General features: G+C 40.4%; 1 protein-coding gene across 1 annotated transcript in view; it reads left to right on the top strand.

Moving 5' to 3' along the window:
• Positions 1-21,328, top strand: part of CHD6 (chromodomain helicase DNA binding protein 6) — a 211,602-nt gene that overhangs the window by 117,163 nt on the left and 73,111 nt on the right. Inside the window, exons 9-16 of the mRNA XM_082671502.1 lie at positions 1,301-1,387; positions 1,592-1,726; positions 5,360-5,481; positions 6,749-6,992; positions 8,182-8,358; positions 9,032-9,175; positions 12,123-12,378; positions 13,166-13,376. Coding sequence (XP_082527628.1) covers positions 1,301-1,387; positions 1,592-1,726; positions 5,360-5,481; positions 6,749-6,992; positions 8,182-8,358; positions 9,032-9,175; positions 12,123-12,378; positions 13,166-13,376 — 1,376 coding nt within the window. The remainder of the gene's footprint in view (positions 1-1,300; positions 1,388-1,591; positions 1,727-5,359; positions 5,482-6,748; positions 6,993-8,181; positions 8,359-9,031; positions 9,176-12,122; positions 12,379-13,165; positions 13,377-21,328) is intronic.

The raw sequence follows: 21,328 nt of genomic DNA, 5'->3' as shown, positions 1-21,328 counted from the left end.
ATTGCAGTAGCTCCTTCAGACTCAGTATCCTCCGTTTATGTAAATCAGTACTAATACTATCACCCTCACAGACTACCTGGGAGGATTAAATGACACAGTGTTGATAGAAGTGCTAAGCATGGTGCCCGACCCGTAGTCACTATTCCACAAAGGTTAGCTCTGCATCACCAAGGGATCTAGAAATGTGGCATCTGAAGAACATTGAACACCTGGGGTTAGGGAGGTGTTCCGATAGGGACGAATCAACTTGGTTACTGCTGCTCTAGAGGAAGCAGTTCACACCAATGAGTCAGTTACAGGAGGAAAATTAGGCTGTAATTTAATAGTAATAATGATAAAGATCATGATGCTACTACTGAACAGGCAGAAGTAAAGCTGTCTTGGCAGTGGGTCAGGTCTCAGAGGGCAATAAATTCCTGAACACGGGGATAATTGAATCCAAGGGTGGATTTGCAGGGATGCTGTAAAAAAAAGTGTTCCTGCGTTGATTGGAAGATGAAACTAGACGGCTCCTAAAGTGCCTTCTAGCTTAAGGGGTAATAAGAACATTCCTGCACTTCAGGAGGAGGGCTTCTGGGCAAGAAAGACCCGGGTAAATGTTGTGATTCACGTGGCTTTGCAACCTTGGTCATGATACTTATTTAACCTCTCTGAGTCAGTTTTCTCATCTGTAAAGATAATTACGACACCTGCTACTCCATAAAGTAGCTCATAGGCTAAAATGAAAGCACTGGACACACATTAAATATTTCTAAATCTTATTATTTTGTAAGTACGCTTTTTTTTTTTTTGAAGCGTAGTGTGTTTAACAGTAAGCAGTCCTAAGGGTACAGCTCAGTGAATTTTTGCAAAATAACCACTCCTGTGTAACCAGCACCTAGATCAGGAAATAAAACATTATCAGTACCCCTGAAGCTCCTTCCATGCCTCCTTCCAATATTAACTGTTATTATTATTGGTATTAAGAAGAAAAACAAATTATAATTCTGGATTTCCGAGGGATATCTCTGGAAATCCTCCTTGTGCTGATTTTTGCTCAGTACTGTAATGACCAACAGGAAAATCTCACCCTGGGGCAACCTGTAAGGTGGGGTCGTTTCTTTAAATTCAGTCCTGAACAGGAGGATTTGGGGACAGTAAAGAAATGTCGGTGAGGTGACTTTTATTTTCAAGCGAACCTTTTCATTCTGTGTTTCCCGCCCAATGGGGCCCAGTTGGGGGGGGGGGTCACTTAAAACACTGGATGCTGGGTTGGAGGGTTGGGGGACACTTCTTAGCTCTTCTTTTTTGTTTGCCTTAGCCTGACGAAGACTTGTTCAACCCAGACTACGTGGAGGTTGATCGCATCTTGGAGGTGGCCCACACCAAGGATGCAGAAACCGGAGAGGTGGGTATTTTGCTGTTTCGAGACTCTTACAAAGTGTCTTTGCTGCTTGCTGAAGATATTTTGCACGTTTCGTTAGCATGTGGTCCTTGTTCTCGTGGCATTCGCGTGCTGTATTGTAGGGAGGTTTTCATAGGTCTGTCAGTGTAGGACTGATTCCTGTAATGTAGTAGAAAGAACGTAAGTGTCTCTCCCATTTCCCGCTAGGAAGTGACACATTACCTGGTGAAGTGGTGCTCACTGCCTTACGAAGAAAGTACATGGGAACTGGAGGAAGATGTGGATCCTGCGAAAGTTAAAGAATTCGAATCTCTGCAAGTTCTCCCTGAAGTTAAGCATGTGGTAATGTACCCATGTCACTGTTCGGCACCTCTTGTAACATGTGATTTTAGGAGCTTGGCAATCCTGGGTGTCCCCTGGGCTGTTCTCCTGAGTGGTTTCTGTGGTGTCTTATCATTGGTCACTCCCATTGAAACTGCGGTTCAGGGTGTGTTTCTCCCACATCACACTTTGCTAGCACTCAGGTCAGCTTTACATCCGGCTCTACTTTGATGTATGTGACATTTCAGAAGCTTGGCTATGAGCTTTGATTTCTTGGTGTATGGCTGTCAGATGGAGTCAGTAAGATAGAAGGTAAGAAATGCCTGGCTTGGGAAAGAAGCTCAGTAAGTTGTTAGCATCTTTCTTGTTCCTGTTTCTTATCCCTTGCTCCATTGGTGATCTCTTTTCTTCAGTTTTATCCTTTGCCTTTACTCAAGTGGAATATTCTTACAGGGAAGAACTGTCCTTTCTCTATAGATCGCTGGGACTTTGCAGAGAAAACAGGTTTTCAGTACGTTTTTGTTGAATTGGTTTGTTTTTCTGATTCTGGATTATTACCACCAAGCTGCAAAAATGTCAGAGGAGGCAGAATTGGGATAGAGCCCAGTTAAGATGTGACTAACTTGGGAAAAGAATCAGAGCTGTGAAAGAATATAACTATAGACTGGAATGATCATTTTCTATTTTTTTAAATCACTATTTTTATATGAAAAACTCTTATGCAGTTCCTTATTGTTGTTTTTATATATATCACTGGGAAAGTTGGGACTTCAAAGGCAAGACTTTGACACTGAACTTAGATCCCTGTCGGAGTCCATCCAAAAGCAGTTTTGCTTTTGTTTCTTGGCTCTGAAGGGTATAGAGGTATCTTGAGATGCGGAACTGTGATTAGAAACCTGTGTATTTTACAGTGTTTGTCTACATGATTGATTAATGAATTTTTCTCTCAACCCTCTCCTATAACAGTTGTCCATTTAAAATTCAACTTGTTGGTCATTTACTAAGCACCTGCTGTAGGTTGATTCTTGTGTGGGACAGAGTAAGAAGGTAGGTCCAGGCCCTGCCCCAGGAGCTCACAGGCTGACGGAAGAAGCATGTGTGTGCAGGACAAATATGGCACCAGGCTAATTGGGGCATGTGGCCCAAAGCAGAAGCAAACCAGTGGGGGAGCAGAGAGTCGAGAGAATTTCATTGTGAAGCTAGTTCTAAGTTATCGTCTAGAAGTAATCAAGATTCTTACTCTCTCAGCCTGAATCCCACTTATTTCTTCAGACTGACTACCTGCGCTTGGCGAGAATATGAATGCAAGTGTTTTCAGTCAGTTTCCCTTTTCCTTTCCTTCTTTGCTGTTGTGATGCTCCTGTCCTCCTCATCTCTCAGTGAACTATGAGATCATTTCACACCTGTCTCTTTTGGTTTCTAATTTATTTGTTCTCTCATTTAGAAGGTATGTTTTGAAATTTTTCTCATCCTAAATTGGAATGGTAGCTCAAAATATAATTAAAGTTGTCTTTTTATGTTCTAATAGAAGGGCTGGCTCCAAATGATACTTTAACTGAATAATTTTTTTTTTTAAGGGATATTATCCTGGGCTTTGAAGTTTAGAGATAGCCCTACCACTCTTGATGAATAGGACATTCCATCACTAAAAGCTTTTTGGTAAAAAATTGGTCACATGTAGGTCAGATATGGAATTTTGGGAGAGCAAGAAATGAGTGTCAGTAACGATTGTGCAAAGAGAGTAGCAGTCATTTAATAGTCAAGACCCACCTTGGAGACTCCAAGAATCAGTTCTCTTCTGAATTTAATAGTAGCCACTAAAGGTTGTGGGGCCTTGGGGTAAGTTACTTGCTGTAGTCTGTACCACTTAGGAGCCAACTGGACTAGGCATCGGGAATTTCTAGCTGATTTCAAGCCTTATCCTTAGATGGCTGGTCATGTTAATGGTGATGTAAAACTAAAACCTTTAGCACTGGAGAAAGAGGGAAAACCCAGAGGAGTGACTGGGTTAGAGCGTGATGCCTCTACATCAGGAGCACTACCAAGGCAGCAAAGTAGAAATCTGCAATGCTAGGAGTGAGCCACTTCAGTCGCTAGAGATGAGGAACATTCCAGGAAGTCTCCCCATAGTATGTAGTAGAGTAGAGTGCCATTAAAATGAGTTACATGGACTTCAGGGATCCAGGCTGAATGATTCCTGTAGGTTGAGAAGAATGTAATTTCTTTAAGGGAACAGAGCAAGAGAGTTTCTATAGGAATATCTTTGCTTAAGAGCTTTCTCTTTAAAATTAATTTTTTGACATAATAAATTATTTTCCCCTTTATTTCTAAAAACACCTTTGCCTATGTGCTGATAGTAATATTCAACAGAGTTCTATTTCAAGGGGCTTAGCCTAACTACAGCTATAGTAATTTTGTAGGTAAGTTGTGGTGTGTAAGTTTCTGAAAGACCACACTTTCAGTGGTCTGAACAGATTGGACAGATTACACTTATCTCCAAATATCAGTGATATGAAATGATTGGGGATATTTTATTAAATTTCACAAGTGGAAGGCTTCGTTTTAGTTAATGGCATATTTCAGGAGTAAACTTTATTGTAGTACTCCAAAGTAGAACTACCAAAGACTACAATTGCTGTTAGAAAAGCTAAATCTCAAAATTCTCATTTATATAACTATAGGCATAGCTAAAAGTTTTTATTTTTAAGACCTTGAAGTGTCAACTTAGGGGCTCAATTTGTCTAGAAGCAAAATAATCAAGTCTATGTCCAAATAATATAAATAAACAAAATTTTTAGGTGGGAAGACTTAATACCTAAAAATTAAAATTTTCCCCAGATTAATCAAAATTCCAATAGAATTTTAAGGGAACTTGAAATTGATTCTACAGTTATACAGAATACTAAATAAGACGGAATAGCCAAGACATTTCTGAAAAATAATTCCCCATCAGATATAAAGCTGTAGTAATTCAAAAGTGTGGTTTTATTGCAATAAGAGACAGTGCAGTAGGACAGAATGAAGACTCTAGATAAAGCTCCCTGGATATATTAGAACTTATATGATAAAAATGCCATTTCATATCAATAAAGATCAATTACATTTAGAAATTGGTGTTTCATATGGGAAAATAAAATAAGATTGCTATTATGTTCATGGTGAATTTAAAGAATTTACAGTTTTGATTATATAGGCTTTGGGCTTTACTCTAGAAACTAATCAAGAAAATATTTGACCCAGTATATTTTCCTGAGCTGATACCACAAGGACAAACAACAACAAAAATATTCTGTCTATAGAAAACTAAAAAACCTGACTAATACTGGCTTGTAGGGAAATTAAAATGTAAGTGGGAGTGATTTCTAAGAGTCTCAATAAAGCAATATAATACTTATCAAGATTTTAGGTGGGTCTGTTTCTCTTCTTCATTAATTGCTTGCAAATTTTATAGAGGTGTTCTTAGTTTAATCTGCTGAAATCTAGAAAATACAGGACTGGCTCATTAATCAGAAGACAGTAGCTGCAGTTTGCAGCCAGCTGTAGGGCAGCGTTTGAGATTTACCACCTTCCCCATCATTGCCCTGTGTCCCTCTGCACATTTTGCTCCTGAAGCATCATTCTCTGTGTCTTGTGCTCTCTGCTCTCCTTCCCTAGGAGCGACCTGCCTCAGACTCCTGGCAGAAACTTGAGAAGTCTCGAGAGTATAAGAACAGTAACCAGCTCCGGGAGTACCAGCTGGAGGGGATGAACTGGCTTCTTTTTAACTGGTATAACAGGTGCGGAAGCAGAACCGGTCCTGTCTTCAGGGATGATGTTTCTACCAGATGTTTGTGCCTGGAAGGAGATTGTGGGCTTAGCCCGCATGGAGTAGCAATAGCAGAGCGGCAAGGGAGTGCGTCGGAGCCACTGGTTTGGTGGTGATCTTTGCACATCAGGCACACCAGGACTTTATTTTTTATGTCAGATTTGGTTTGGTTTGGTTTGGTTTCTCCAACCAAGAGGAGTGATCTTTAGACATCACCGACTTTGTCCTTTTTTTTTCTTTGCCAGTCTAACCAAAAGGTTGGGCTCAACCTAGATGAAACAAAACCCAGAAGATCCTTTAAAACTGTTTTTTATCTCCCAGTCTTCAGCAAAAGTTGGCTCTAAAGGGGAATGGATCTGGATTCTAGCCCCGACTCTGCTACTTGTTTATGAGCCATGGGTGGCCTAGACTTGTAATACTCAGTTTTCAACTCTGTGCTTTAGTTCCTATCAGAATCTAAATGAAACAGATGAAATTTGAGAAAGATGAGTCGAGATTTTCTTAACATTCTAGAGTGTACCCCCGGTGTCGATTTTTAAAGACAATATGTAGTGGAACAGCACACCAAGCTGGAACTCTGGAGACCTGTGTTCTAGCCTTGTCTCTGCCACCTGTTCACAGTGTGAGTCAGGGCACAGCTCACTCAGACACTCCAGGTCTGGGGTTGCCCACCTGTACAGTCAGAAGCAAGACCGGACAGGGGCCACACTCTTCAGGGGTCACACTCTTCCAGTGTCACAGCTGTGTGCAGTCCATGATTCTGGATCACCACAAGAGACCAGCGTTTTTAACTCTTGACACGGAACTTAGTATGTGGGTTAAAAGTTTGTCCTTTGATAACGCAAGTAATAGACAATGAGAATCATGCAACTTATGTTTCTGTTTTTGCCTTGGCTTCCATGAAGTTTGTCAGGTAGAGAAACTGGCTTAGATTTGAGGCATTTTTTTTTTCTCCTTGTTTCAGTATTATTTTAATTTTTGGTATTTTTAGTTTATACTTAAATGGACCTATTTCATGTATTTTCTCACAAGTTGCAATAGTTCCTTTTTGGAAGTAGGCAGGGTGTGAACAATGATAATAGAAACTTGCTTACGTTGTATCTCTGGAAAATGCTGATAAAACCTTCACTGATGACCTTACAGGTCAAGGTACGCTTCTGAAGTATCTTTTTATTTATACCCAACCTCTGCCTCTTTCCTATATTGATGATGAAATATCTGTGTTTCTTACTCTGCAGAAAAAACTGCATTTTGGCTGATGAGATGGGCCTAGGGAAAACCATCCAGTCCATCACATTCCTTTCAGAAATATTCCTCAGGGGAATCCACGGCCCTTTCCTCATCATTGCCCCGCTCTCCACCATCACTAACTGGGAGCGGGAGTTCCGGACGTGGACAGAGATGAACGCCATCGTGTACCACGGCAGCCAGATCAGCAGGCAGATGATCCAGCAGTATGAGATGGTGTACCGAGATGCACAGGTGAGCCCTCCACCCGTCACAGAGACCTGGGACAGCTTTCTGACGTCATGGTTCAAAACAGCCTTTCTGTCCCTTGTCTTCCAGAGTTTAATGCCCTGCATTGGGTTACTGTTGGCTTACTCTGTAGAGTCACATGTTTATTGCGGTAGACTTCTTACTCCTTCCTGGTAATTTAATTTGTGATAAAACACAGAATTGGAGGGCATGCTTTCCACTCTGACATATACCAGAGGCTCTTTAGGACACGGAAAGCTTGGCTTCTTGGTTGGCTTACGAAGTTGCTTTTACATGCACAAGGTTTTATCTGAGTTGTTACGTGCTCAGTGAAGAAAGTGAGCGGAGGAATTCGTGTACAAAGGAAGGATTCTCAGCCAGGGAGTTTGGAGAGAGAGAGAAGGTTAACAGATTTGACGTGGAAGGATGAAGAAAAAACAAATGGTTAAAGGCACAATAGAATTTTTTAAGACATTTTTGTTTTTGAACATCTCACTTTGCTGAGTATCCTTGTATGTTTGTTCGGAGCACTGGTTTTTATAAATAAGGTGAAAATTAAATGAACTCAGAGGAAAGGCAGCGCTCACCCCAGAGGTTTCACAGACAGCAGGAGGAGACACTGAGAAGAAATTTAAGACGTGCTGTAACGTGAAGCTCTGCTTTTTAAAGCGATGGTAGCACTCAGATAGGCTGAAAGACAAAGGTGTGTCCTGCCTGGTAGCACTTGTCCTGGGTGAGTCAGGATCATGATGTCGAATCTGTTCTAGAACCCAAGTTACAAGGTGAAATTAATTTTACCTGAAAAGTAGCAAAGAGGGTTTCCTTGGGCATTCCAGCTATGCATAGACCAGCTTCTGGCTGGGAATGTGTGAATCAGCACCCATCTGCTTTCCTTATCATGACAGTAAATAAATAAAAAGCTTCCTTTTCGGCCTTCCACATGGCTCCTCTATCTCACTTTTGTGAGGGTACGTGCTCTCTTGCTTTTGTTTCATTGATGTAATGGGGTCTCTCTCTTGTCTAAATAGCTGGTTCATTGTCGTATTCTCTCTCTTCTCAACTGAAGAAGAAGTGCTTATTGGCTCTCACCTAGATCCTAGCATTTATGGTGTTGCCTCCTCTAACCCAGCCGGTAACCCAGTAGCTGGATTCTCTGGCCCTGCGTAAAGCTTTGTCTTTGCTTCTGTCATCTCAGGGAAACCCACTGTCAGGAGTCTTCAAGTTCCATGTCGTCATTACAACGTTTGAGATGATCCTGGCAGACTGCCCAGAGCTGAAGAAGATTCACTGGAGCTGTGTGATCATTGATGAAGCCCACAGATTGAAGAATAGGAACTGCAAACTTCTGGAGGGCCTGAAGCTCATGGCCCTGGTGAGAGTTGGCAGGCTCTTTGCATAAACACAGGCCCCTTCTGTTCACAGTAGAGGAAGCATTCTTTAGCCATCTGCATGCAGCTTACTTGTGCACAGTCTGCTCACCCTAGATTTTCTTTTTGCCCACCATGGCTCTGATCGTGCAGGAAGCAAATTTTTTTCGTTATGAACTGGGTCAACAATTTGGCCTTTGCCACAGACTGATTCCCAGAGGGACCCAGGGAAATCTTAAATACCATGATTTTTGTGACCTGGAAATGTAAGATGTTTTGGCTTGTTTCCAGGTCCCTGAATGATCTGGTACCAAAGGTGATGGCCTTCAGCATTACTCCTCGGCACAGTGCCCAGTCTGTGGCAGGCAGGCACTCCATAATATCAAATGAATGAATGGATGAATGAATGGGTGCTTTAACTAACGTGAAATTGCTCCTGGGCTCAGGGATGTGAAAGGAAGGTTGATCTGGTTATTGATGTTGTCACACTTATTCTGTAGAGTCACATGTTTTATAACCAACCTCTGCCTCTTTCCTATATTGATGATGAAGTATCATCATCTGGCAAAACAGAATTGCCACCAATAAAGCCCAGAATGCCCTGGCATCATTTTCCCACCAAAACCTGCTGTTTTGGTGGTTCAGACCCTGTTCATCCCGTGCTGTGAATCCATGCAGGAACACAAGGTGCTGCTCACAGGGACGCCCTTGCAGAACTCGGTGGAGGAGCTCTTCAGTCTGCTCAACTTCCTGGAGCCGTCACAGTTTCCTTCAGAGACTGCTTTCTTGGAGGAGTTTGGAGATCTGAAAACAGAGGAGCAGGTAAATAGGAGCCTGAAGGATTTGAGGAGACAATGTGGTAATGACCCTCACCATCAAGGGAAAAACAAGTCACCATGGGGACAGGAGTTAGCAAGTTCTCACATCTCTCGTAAAATGAGCATTGCCTCCTTTATTTCATTTGTTTATGTTGAAGAGGATAAACTGATTATTAGCAGTTCTTATAACTCCAGAGAATAAATGAATCAACATCCAAAATGCCTTATATCCGGCCTCCTGCCTTCACTGATCTCATATGTAAGTTCAGTGATTTTGTTCATAGCTCTGGCCTCAGGGGCTTGCTTCCCTCCTCCTCTGCCTTCTTCATCCTTCATCCCTCCTCCATCACCTGCAACATGTTTCCAGGCTCATTTTCTTGAGTGCAACAAAATACACAGGTAGTGAGGAAAAGAAGGCAGGTGTATATACCAGAGTAGTGGGCAAGTCCAGTTTTTTCCAAATCAACTAAATGTCCTGTTTTCAAAGATCTGGTTCTGCGTCTAGCTTATTAGACTCAAAGCTGTTTCAAAACAAACCAATCTATCTACTACGGGTAGAAATCTCAACTGGACATTGCAGAAATGAGGCAGACAAGTTTAAATGCCGTAAGAGGAACAGTTAATAGAGCTGAGGACTTTTAAAGGCGAGAAAGGTCACATCTGTTTGGAAATTAGGAACGGCTTCATGGAGAAAGTATAATTTGAGAATAGACTTTTAAGGGTGGGTAAGTTTTCAGTAGGCAGAGAGAGAGAGATGATGACTGCTTTGCATAGGAAAAAAATAATCATAATCAGCCGTGGAATTTATTCAGTAGTTGGGAATCGTCTGGGTTGAGCTGGAAACAGGATGGATGAATTGAGGAGTATGAAGCCGGAGGAGTTTAGCGACATATTGTGGGAAGATCTTGAAAGACAGGTTGAAGGGTTTGGTAAGCATTAGAGAAGCAGTACAGGGCTTTGATTGCAGGAATAATTAGTTCTGCTAAATTAATCTAGCAATGGTGTGAGAGTGGGTTGGGGCCGAGAATTTGGGAACTGAGAAGGTTTGGGAATTTCACTAACAGAGAAATCAAGAGTACACTCTGTGGTCCCAGTCTGTTTGTTTCTTCTTCTGTGGCGAGTCAGACTTTGAGAGCAGTGAATAATCAAACTTAATTCCACTTCTCGACATTTGCAGTATCTATTGATCTTTCAAAAGCCAGCTCCAACCCTCTCTCCATTTGTGGACCATTAGAAATGCATCCTCTTCTCCCATTGCACTTATTTTGTGGTATGCATTTTTTCTTCTTCCTAGACAATGATCTCCTTGAGGACAAGGCCCACATCTTCTGCAAAGTTGTGTTTGTTGTATTGACCAGCAGTGTCTGGCATGTAGTATACTCTAAATGATTCAAGGTATGAACCAAGTGAAGGGCAAAAGCTGAATCCAGCATGTGGCAGATTGGCATTTGTCCCTGTCTTTAACGATTACCTAGCTGTGTCTCTCCTCTTTGGGTTCTTACATAGTAATTCCTTATCCATTTGGGGGATTACAATCCTAAGTACCATGATTGCTAAAACAAAGCATTCATTAAATGGATTAGATTTAAGATTGGGGTTAGTTAGGAGCAAACCACAAAAACGGCACCAACTGTCTATATATCTGGTTATAAAGTAAAGCATATTCATCATTGTTTAAAACCTGCTCCAGGAAGTAACTCTTCTAAATCACTCTCTGTAAATCACTTTATATTTCATCAGGAAGCATTGGTACAGCCCACAATTTATTTCTGCAGAATCTACCCCTTCTGAAAGTTTTGAACAGCTCTTTATGACTTGAAACTTGATCTTTTGCACTTGCCTTTTCTCTTATTTTCCCACCAGGATTAATCTTATTGGTATCATGTTTTAGCTCAGGGTGAACTCAGGTGCCTTGACTTTGAATCCCTTCTCTGCCCTCTTCTTGAGAGAGTGAGCAAGTCCCTGTGCCAGTGCGGTCAAGTGTGTAGAGATCTGCTGTCCAGGCCTGGACCGTTAGGAGAAGAACAGACAAATCATAGCAAAGCATATGATCAGGCTCAAAGTGCCCCTGAGATGACAGCTTGCATGATGGAGTGGGAGGTGTCACCTTACCACATTAATGCTCTACATAGTGCTACCCCCAAACTTGTTTGCTGCTGTCGTTATTTAGATGTAGGAGGAATCCATTTCCAGATTGCCTCTGCTTCTTTTTCTTTTTTTAATTTGATGTAAATGACAACAACATTATATTAGTTTCGGATATATGGCATGATGATTCAGTATATGTAGTGTATATTATAAAGTGATCACCACAATAAATCTAGTTAACATCCATCACCATACATACGTAAATTCTTTTTTCTAGTGATGAGAGGTCTTAAGGTCTACTCTCTTAGCAACTTTCAAATATACAATATAGTATTACTAACTAGAGTCACCTTGCTGTACGTTACATCCCCAGGACTTATTTATTTTATAACTGGAAGTTTGTACCTTTTGACCCCCTTCATCCATGTTGCCCACCCCCAGATTCCGTCTGCCTCTCACTTTGTTCTTTCAGCATCTTCCCTTTGTAAGGTATCACTTGTACCTTCTAACGTGGCTTAAAATATTCCTCAGGTAATTGCTGCACAAGTGTGCGTGTGAGAGAGAGAGGTTTGTTTTCTCCATCCAGAAGAGGTCCTGTCTTTGTATCTTTCTCCCTTTGTATCTTGTAAGGTTGCCACATAGGTTCTCAGTAATTGCTTGCGAATTAAAACCAGATCCCTTTTTTCCCTTCAGTCCTATTATAAGCTCGTCATGTTCAGGGATCAGGCATGATCTTTCATTTAATCTGCTGCCACAGTACTATGATTAGGTGCTCAAGAGATTGTAGTGAATGTTGGAATACCCCAGTAACGGTTATTGAATCGGGATTGGGGCAGGTGAACAGGTCTCATTTTCCTGGGCAGGTGAAGAAACTGCAGTCTATCCTCAAACCAATGATGCTTCGGCGGCTGAAAGATGACGTGGAAAAGAACCTTGCTCCCAAACAAGAGACGATCATCGAAGTAGAGCTGACCAATATCCAGAAGAAGTACTACCGTGCCATCCTGGAGAAGAACTTTTCCTTCCTGACCAAGGGGGCCAATCAGCACAACATGCCCAATCTCATCAACACCATGATGGAGCTGAGGAAGTGCTGTAACCACCCCTACCTGATCAACGGTGAGTGGGGGACATGGGGCAGGCATCTTGATCGCCAGCAGTCTAATGTTATCAAGTTCCCATGGAATGCCAGGGTGTGTATTCTGACCTTTTTACAGAGTATTAAACTGAGGTTCAAAGAGGTTGATGGATCTGCCTAAGCAGTCTGGCCAGTGAGTATACAGAGCCCTGTTTTGAGCCTACCTCTACCAATTCTCTGCCCATCAGAAGGTGGATGTCAATTGTCAGCCTGCTGTCCTTTGTGTACCTGCGGTCTAGTCCACACTTTCCACTTGGTGCAGGGAGATGTGTTACTTCATTGAAAAAATGATCATGGTGCAATGAGATTAAAACCCTCTGCAGATAAATTAACAGTTAACTATACTGAGTAGAGAACGTGTTGGAAGGTTTTTTTTATTATTTTACAATAAAACTTTTTATAAAATTTTATATCAAAATATGGCTTGGATTTACTGATCCCAAGCTTTTATGGTATGAGAGGTGTGTCTTTTTGTCAGCTTTCTCTGAAGGTTTCTTCACTTGCCTAAGTCAGCTTGGTATTTCAGATCCTTCCTCTCCTTGGTCAGACTTCCCAGGAAAGCAGAGCACCTGTGTTCTCTGCAGAACAGCCCTGCCGCCTCTAGAGCCCTCTGCTGAGGGCATGGGATGGACACACAGCATTGCCTCACTGGACTGTTGGTTTGGGACCTAAGAATTCATTTCATTTTTTTCTAGGCTCTGTCAAGCAGAGGGTAGCTATTACTCTTATAGTTTGTTCAGAGAATAGTTTTTTTCCATTCTTTTTCAGGGGCAGAGGAGAAAATTCTGGAGGACTTCCGGAAAACCCACAGCCCTGATGCCCCCGACTTTCAGCTGCAGGCCATGATTCAGGCAGCAGGGAAGCTGGTGCTGATTGATAAACTGCTCCCTAAGCTGATTGCTGGCGGCCACAAAGTACTCATCTTCTCCCAGATGGTGCGCTGTCTCGACATCCTGGAAGATTATCTCATCCAGAGAAGGTGAGCCTTGTGTCAGAGCTGTGCATCAAGCACTGCAAGCAGTTCCTTTTCTTTGGTGCCTTTTTGATTCATTCAAAAATTATGTTTTAACAAGAAAAAAGCATTAAAAAAGAGACATAAGAAATCTTCTCATAAAGATAGACTAAAATTCAGAGTAGAATCTTATGACCAGTTTTAACTGTCTAGAGTGAATTTCCTAGCCTATGATGTGGAGCCCTTGCTTTGCTTAAAAAATAAATTTTACATGTTTATTTATATTCTCTTTAGTTGGAAGAAACAATTCAGTTAGCATTACAGAAGGTTAAGAAAATAATGTTGTTGTTTTTTTCCCTTAATAATGATGAGAAAAATACACCCTGGAAAGCATCACTGTATCAAGTTGCTGAAAGGAGGGCACAAGCTGACAACTGCCAGAAAAAGAACTTGGGGATGTTTTATGTCTTAGCAAACACTCTAAAGTTTTATGATAGCACTCACTATGGCATCCCAGCTTATTTTTTTGTTCATACTCCTGTAATTCCTTGAACCTAAGTTCCATTACTTATGCAGGTGAAAAGCCTGGGGTGTTATGTGTGGGTTGTTTGGAGTCTATATGGGCACTACATTTGTTACATTATACACTGTACCTTCCATTTCCAGTCATTGGGATACATCAATCATCTGAATGGCAAATGGATTTTTAAAATTTACTCTTAATCATAAAGACTTCTCCAGATCTTAGAAACTATTAGCCAAGGCATTGCTAGGTTTAAAGGACATCCTTATTTTTATATAGTCATCATAGCAAATCTCTGTTGTGTTAAATGTTCTGCTCCTTAAAGAGTCTGTTTGTCCTTATAACATGTAATTTATAGAAAAAGTATTAAAGGAAACGACCAATTTAACTATGGGTTATGCTGACATTTAATATTACATAAATAATTCTCCAAAATCGGATTAGGCAATAAAAGAATTTCTCAGAGCCCTGTAGTGGAGATCTTTAGGTTAGGAATTCTTGAGACTTACATTGTTTTTTTTCTTTGAAGAATATATTGAAACTAGAAAGCAGTTTCGTATTTTATGAATTCACTATATATGAATTACCAGAACACTTGCTTCTTATGTAAATATATTATCTCACTCTTCAAAATGTATGCAACTACTAGTTTGCAGTTTTTTTTAAAGATACCCCAAAATGTGTAATGAACAGACTTTTGCTAAGTTCAGGTGTCTTTATTTAGCTCCCTTATATGCTATTTTTCCTTATCATTTATTGGTTATTTTTGTTTTCAAATTGTCTAAAAATTACAGTTTTTCTTGAAACCAGGGACACGTTATAATACCACCACCTGCTCGAAGTTTCCATTCACACTTGGGCATTTATCTTTTTAGTCTTTTTTTCTTTGTGCATACATATATTTATTGTTGTTGATTTGTTTGAATTGGGATCATATTTTACATTCTGCTTTGTAACTCACCTTTTTATTTAACATACTTTGAACTTTTTTCTTTAATTCTTCTTCTAACACATAGTTTTGATGATCTGCATGATACTCTGTCTTATAGGTTGTTTTCAATTTTTCAGCATTTTAAGGAACTCTGTGAATATCGCTTTGCATTCGTTGTGAACGTTTCCAGTTATTTCCTTAGAACACATTATGATGTATATTTTAAAAAGCATTTAATACATATTTCCAAAACACCCTCTAGAAAGACATTTTTACTGTGTCTTTTAATGGCGTATGAGAATGACTTTTTTTTCATACTCTGATCAATACTGTTTTTGCGTTTTAGTCTTTGCTGATTCAGTAAGCCAAAATTATGGTCTGTTGTTTTAATTTGTATTTCTGATTATTAATGACAGTTTCATATTTATTAGCTGTTTATATTTCTCTTTTTGTGCATTGCTTTATTCATGTTCTTTCTCCATTTTTTTTGTTACTCTTTGCCTTTTTATTAATTTATAAGAATGGCTTGTTTACTTAAGAATATGGTGCAAATACTTCCCCAGTGTTGTTCTTGACTTTTTCTTTATGGCTATGGGTTTTTGTTTGTTTATTTTATTCTTAGAACTTTTAAATTTTATAATAGTCAAATCTCTCAGTCTTAAAACAGCTTTAAATAAACTTAAGTACTTATTTATGCTTAAATTAATATGCTTAAAAAGGCTTCCCCCACCTCTCAACTATGCAGTATTCTGAAGTATTTTCTTTTCACTCTCTTATGACTTCTTTACCCCAGCTCTGCACCCAACAGGATCTTCTGACTTTAATATCATCATTACTTTTCTCTTTTTGATTTAGTTTTTAAATTTTCTTCAAAGTTATACATGCACATAATTTAAAGAGCCAAATTATTCTGTTAGACCTATGAAAAATAGCATTTCCTGATACCACCACATACCCCCAGTTCCCCCCCACCTGAAGCATTTACTTTAAACTCCTTATGCTATTTCTTTTGGTATTTATAGCTATATCTCTAAGTAATGTTAGTAGCTGTAATTTTTTTTTTCCGTTTTAAGTATTATCTGTTCTCACTATGGAAGATGAATATTTCCCTTCTTTCACTGCCCCTCGTAATTACCACATGTGCAACTCCTGTCCTCTCATCTTCCCAACCTGCCATGCAATACTTTGGGTTAAATTAATATTCAGTGTTTATTATGATTTATGTAAATGCTGAGTTATAGCTCAGCCATGTAGTATGCTGTTTACTGTTTCTTTCTTGCACAATTTTTATTTTTCCCTGAAGCTAAAAATTATTTTTTATTCGGTGCATATTTTTAAATATACTTATTATAATTCAGCTCCAAAATTTACTCTGGTTGTCTAAATCTCCTCTTGTTACGTTCGAGCACATCAGTTTCGTTTCTGAGCCGTCTCTCCCAGGACCTTCTTTCTTCTCTCTGGGCAGTTACCCTTCCTGCCTAGTACACAGTTGCCATCTGTGATCTCTCTTCCTTTATCACACTGACAAGTTTCTTTCCTTCCCTCTTGAGTCAAATCTTGTTGGTGGATCCCATGTACCTCTTTTGGGAGCTTCTGAGAAAGGGTGAATGATAAGTGAATTTGAGACTTTGTCAGAATGTTTTCAGTTTACTCTCATTCTTGAGCAGTAGTTTGGTTGAGTTTGAGGTACTAGGTCAGAAGTCACTTTCCCACAGAATTTTGAAGATGTTAGTTTACTGTCTTCTAGCTTCCAGGATTGTTGAGAGGTTCACAGCCCTTCCAATTCCTGGTCTGTGTATGTGACATGTTTTTTCTGTTTAGAAGCTTTGATATACCCTCTTTGTCCCAGTCCTGTGAAATCTGACAATGAACTGGGTTTTGTATGGTGTCTGTTGAACTGGATGCTTTGTAGGTCTTTCCCATTTGAAATTATGTTCCTTCAGTTCTGGGGGATTTTCTTGTATTTTATCTTTCATTATTTCTTTCTGTTTTGTTTTCTCTTTGTGAAACTCCTGTTATTCATGTCAGACCTTCTGGTCTGATCACCTAATTTTCTCTTTTCTCTACTTTCCATCTCATTATATTTTGCTGTACCTCTGGTAGAATACCTTTATTCTGTCTTCCAACTTTAATCCCTAGATTTTCACTGTGTAATTATATTTTTAATTTCCTAGTTTTCTTCTGTAATTTTTCAGTCTTTATAGCACTCAGCCGGTTATCACACAGGTGCAGTGTTTTGTCATTCTGAGATTAATGATGATAGATTTTTTACAATCTTCCTACAGTGTCTGTTTTCTCAAGTCAAATTTTTCTTTTTGTTTATGTCTCTGTCTTCCATAGTAGAATTCTGGGTTAGCTTTTTCCCCCCCTCCTTTCAGCACTTAGAAGTTACTCTATTGTGTTCTCACCCCCGTGATTTCTGATGAGAAGTTTTGTAGTCATTTAAGTGGCTGTTCCCCTGTATATAATGTATTGTTTCACTCTGACGACTAAGATTTTCTTTTAATTTTCAATTTGCAGCAGTTTGACTGATGTGTGAAATTCATCCTGTGCAGAATTCACTGACCTTCTTAAATTTATAATGTAGATCTTTCATCAGGTTTGGAAAGCTTTAGGTCAATAGTTCTTTGATTTCTCTTTTTTCCTTTTGCCCTGTTTTCTTGTTGCTCTGTGAGACTCCAATTACCTGTATGTTTGACCTTTAGATATTGTCTCACAGCTCCATAGGCTCTGTTCTGTTTTTTCTTTTTTTTTCAGTCCTTTTTCTCTCTCTTGTTTTGTCTGTCTTCAAGTTCACTGACTCTTTTGTCTGTCATTTCCATCATGCTTATTAAGCCCATCCATTGCTTTCTTTATTTTAGAGATTCTATTTTAGTTCTAAGATTTCTATTTGTTTCTTAGTGTGATGTTTTGTTTCACTGCTGCAATTTCCTATCTTTTCATTCATTATGTACATTTCTTTACTTCGCTGAACATAATTATAAGAGCTGCTTTTAAAGTTCTTGTCTGTTAATTAAAACATCTTAGGTTTGACATCTGTTGTCTTTCCCTTTAAGAATGGGTCATGTTTCCCCTGGACATTGTGAATATTGTGTTGTGGAGATTCAGGATTCTGTTATATTGCTGTGATGATGTTGATGGTTTTTATTTGGAGGCAGTTAAGTAGGTGAGTCTCAAAATGCAAATGCTGTCAGCGTCTCTGGTAGGTAGCAGCTCCAGTCTCAGCTCAGACTACTTTCAGTCTGCCCCAAGCATGTGTGGGTCAGAGGTCCACCAGAGACTTAGAAAGAGTTTATACCCGGTGTGTGGGGTTCACCATCTCTGTCTCTTTACTTTCTGGCAATCCCCCCTCACCCTCTGGCAGTCCTGGTTGCCCCAGACTCCTTCTCTTGCTGCCTCTGGTCAGAAAGATAGTGGCTTCTCATCAAGATTTATAGCTGCCCTGCACTTTTGCCATAACTCTGGCTTCTGTCTGGCCAAAACCACAATTTCCTGTTTCTCTCCAAAATCTGCCTGCTTTCCTTAACCCTCTGGTGCCCTCAGATAGGTTTTTCTGTTCATTTGTTTTGTTTTTGTATTTTGCCCAGATTTTGTGGTTGTTGTTTACTGGAGGATTGATGTGTTAAGACCTTGCCCCTCCACACCAGAAGCAAAGCCTCAAAGGTCAGAGGCTTTCCTCAGATGTCTGGTTTTGGCTGCCAGATGGTAGGCACTATCCAGAGATTAGAAGCTCTGGGCATGTGGGCCAGCTTGTTGGCTACCTTATTCTCCATCTGTGAACACTGTCCGTCTAGCTGGACCATTTCATCAGGGAACCTCCAGTGTCAGTGCTTTGGGATGTTTTTCTTCCTCTCTCCTGCCCAGAGGGTGGGAACTTGATTGAACTGGGAGCTGACTGTGGGGAAGGGGTGGAGAGAGGTAGGGAGGTCTCAAGATCTCTGCTTCTCTTCCCTTTTTTAGTATGGTACCTCTGCCTTTAACTGTGTGCTGTCTCCTAAGGTAGAGAGAGGTACAGATCTTTTTTATCCTCTCAGCACTGGGGTGGATGATGGATAGGCTAACAGATACTTCAACAGATATTCAACCAGTTAGTTCCCTTGTTTTTAGACTTTCTGTATCTCCACTTTCAGGGATACCTGGTGCCACCAATGCCTGATCCCTTTGGATATTCTGCCATATTGAATTAGGTTATTTCTCACCTGGGATTCTGCTTTCTTCAAATCAAATATCACTTGGTTTACTTTCCAAGTCCCAGAATTTTCTCCTGTTCTGTTTGTAGGTTTATTGGGGGGAAGGCATTATTATGCATTTTTTTAAAAATCCCTTTACCTATCATTTTTCTAGACATTTGAGGAGATAAAAGAATTAAATGTACATGATAATTCATAATCTTTAATTGGACTTCTTTGATTTATTTTTTATATTTCAGTCTTCAGTCCTTCTACAATTTTGGTAGAGGGCATATAATGGGGGTCTAATTTAATTTATTCCCAAATATTTTTGATTGTTTGTTTATTAAATAGTCCATCTTTTCCCCCATTCATATAAGACAGTATGCATAAAATATATTGAGATGTTTGCTGGGTGTGTATGTAACCTTTCTATTCTTTTTTTTTTTTTTGCTGTACACGGGCCTCTCACTGTTGTGGCCTCTCCTGTTGCAGAGCACAGGCTCTGGGCTCACGGGCCCAGCTGCTCCGCAGCATGTGGGATCTTCCCAGACCGGGGCACGAACCCATGTCCCCTGCATCAGCAGGCAGACTCTCAACCACTGTGCCACCAGGGAAGCCCCCTTTCTATCTTTTGATCAATATTTCTATTCCTTTGCTCATATATTATTACAGATGAACTTCAGAATTGTTCAGAATTATTCTTTTCTTTTTTTATAAATTTATTTATTTATTTTTGGCTGCATTGGATCTTCGTTGCTGTGTGCAGGCTTTCTCTAATTGTGGTGAGCGAGGGCTGCTCTCCGTTGTGGTGTGCGGGCTTCTCATTGCGGTGGCTTCTCTTGTTGCAGAGCACAGGCTCTAGGTGTGCCAGCTTCAGTAGTTGTGGTGCGTGGGCTTCAGTAGCTGTGGCTCGCAGGCTCTAGGGCGCACGCTCAGTAGTTGTGGCACACGGGCTTAGTTGCTCCGTGGCATGTTGGATCTTCCCAGACCAGGGCTTGAACCCGTGTCCCCTGCCTTGGCAGGCAGATTCTTAACCACTGCGCCACCAGGGAAGTCCCCAGAATTATTATTTTTTAATATATCCCTGACTACTCCAGTCCTCACTACAGAAAAAAAAATTATATATTTACATATCTGTATTTATCTATGTGTACCTATATCCATTTGTTGGGATTTTGATTGGCTTTTACACACGTAGTAGGGTAGAATTGACGTCTTTGCAGAATTGAAGAACATGATATTCACTGCACTTACTCAGGTCTTCTGTATACACTGTTGATTTGGTAAATATTTATAAGGTACCAACCTTGTGCTGAGACCTCTATAGGTGTTAGGGACATGGTGACCAAACCGACATGACCCCTATTGCCAACTCCTGCTTATTTCTTATTAAGGTTAATTGTAAGTATTTTATATGTTTATGGCAGTCACAAACGGCAGGTTTTTGTGTGTTTTTTTCACTCTTTATGTTCTCCAGTTGGTTATTGCTGGGAGATGAGGTTGTTCATTTCCCTTCAGGCTTTCTGAGGTAAACATTTCCTGTTGTGCCAAAAACGTGTCATTTCCACCACCACCACCCCCGCCCCCACCCCCCGAGTACCCAGAGGTTTTCCAGAGTGCCACCTGCTTCTTGTTGATATTCGACAGCGACTCAGAATTACAGTTTGATCGACCACATCAGCTCCTAGGGATTTTGTTCAGAATGCAGTTGACACAAAGGGTTAATTGCTGCACTGATGTCTGGTGCGAAAATTTAATGATGTCTGATTTCCTCACTCAGATTTACTAGCCTTCAAGATTTTCTTTGTTCTTGAGCCTTGTTGTCACGCCAGCTGTCAGTTTGGTTTTGTTCCCATTTAATTTCATGCCGTGCTCATACAGGGGTGAGGGCATGGCCAAAGGATCTGGCTCAGGAGTGAGGGGAGTGAGGAACAATTTAATTGAACTCTCAGATCACCGGCTTTTTATTTTAGTTTTGTGTTCTTCGAGAGCAGTCCCTCAAAACTGAGTGATAGAAATGAGAATTAACGTTCTAATCATCCTGCCCAATTTCTAAAACTGTGTTCTATCATAGATGGCCAAACACTATCCAATTTTATGGGAATTTCTTTCCCTAGGTGATTGCCGAGCTATATCATCTCTATTTATTGGTTGCTCCTCCTCCTTAACAGTATGCTCATTCCCCACCTCAGATCTGTGGGCATCTGGCTCCTCTCTGCTGGTTTAGGGGTGTCTTGTCAAAGAACATTGAGTCCTGTATGCCTGCAGCACTAATTGTTCACGTGTGTGAGGGTGGGGTAGTGGCAGCTATCATTTAATTGAATCTCAGCCCTGTCTTCTGACTCCAAATCCT

Source organism: Grampus griseus, assembly GCF_964374135.1.
Source record: "Grampus griseus genome assembly, chromosome: 14".
NCBI lineage: Eukaryota > Metazoa > Chordata > Mammalia > Artiodactyla > Delphinidae > Grampus > Grampus griseus.
This window is presented reverse-complemented; position numbering and strand designations above follow the sequence as displayed.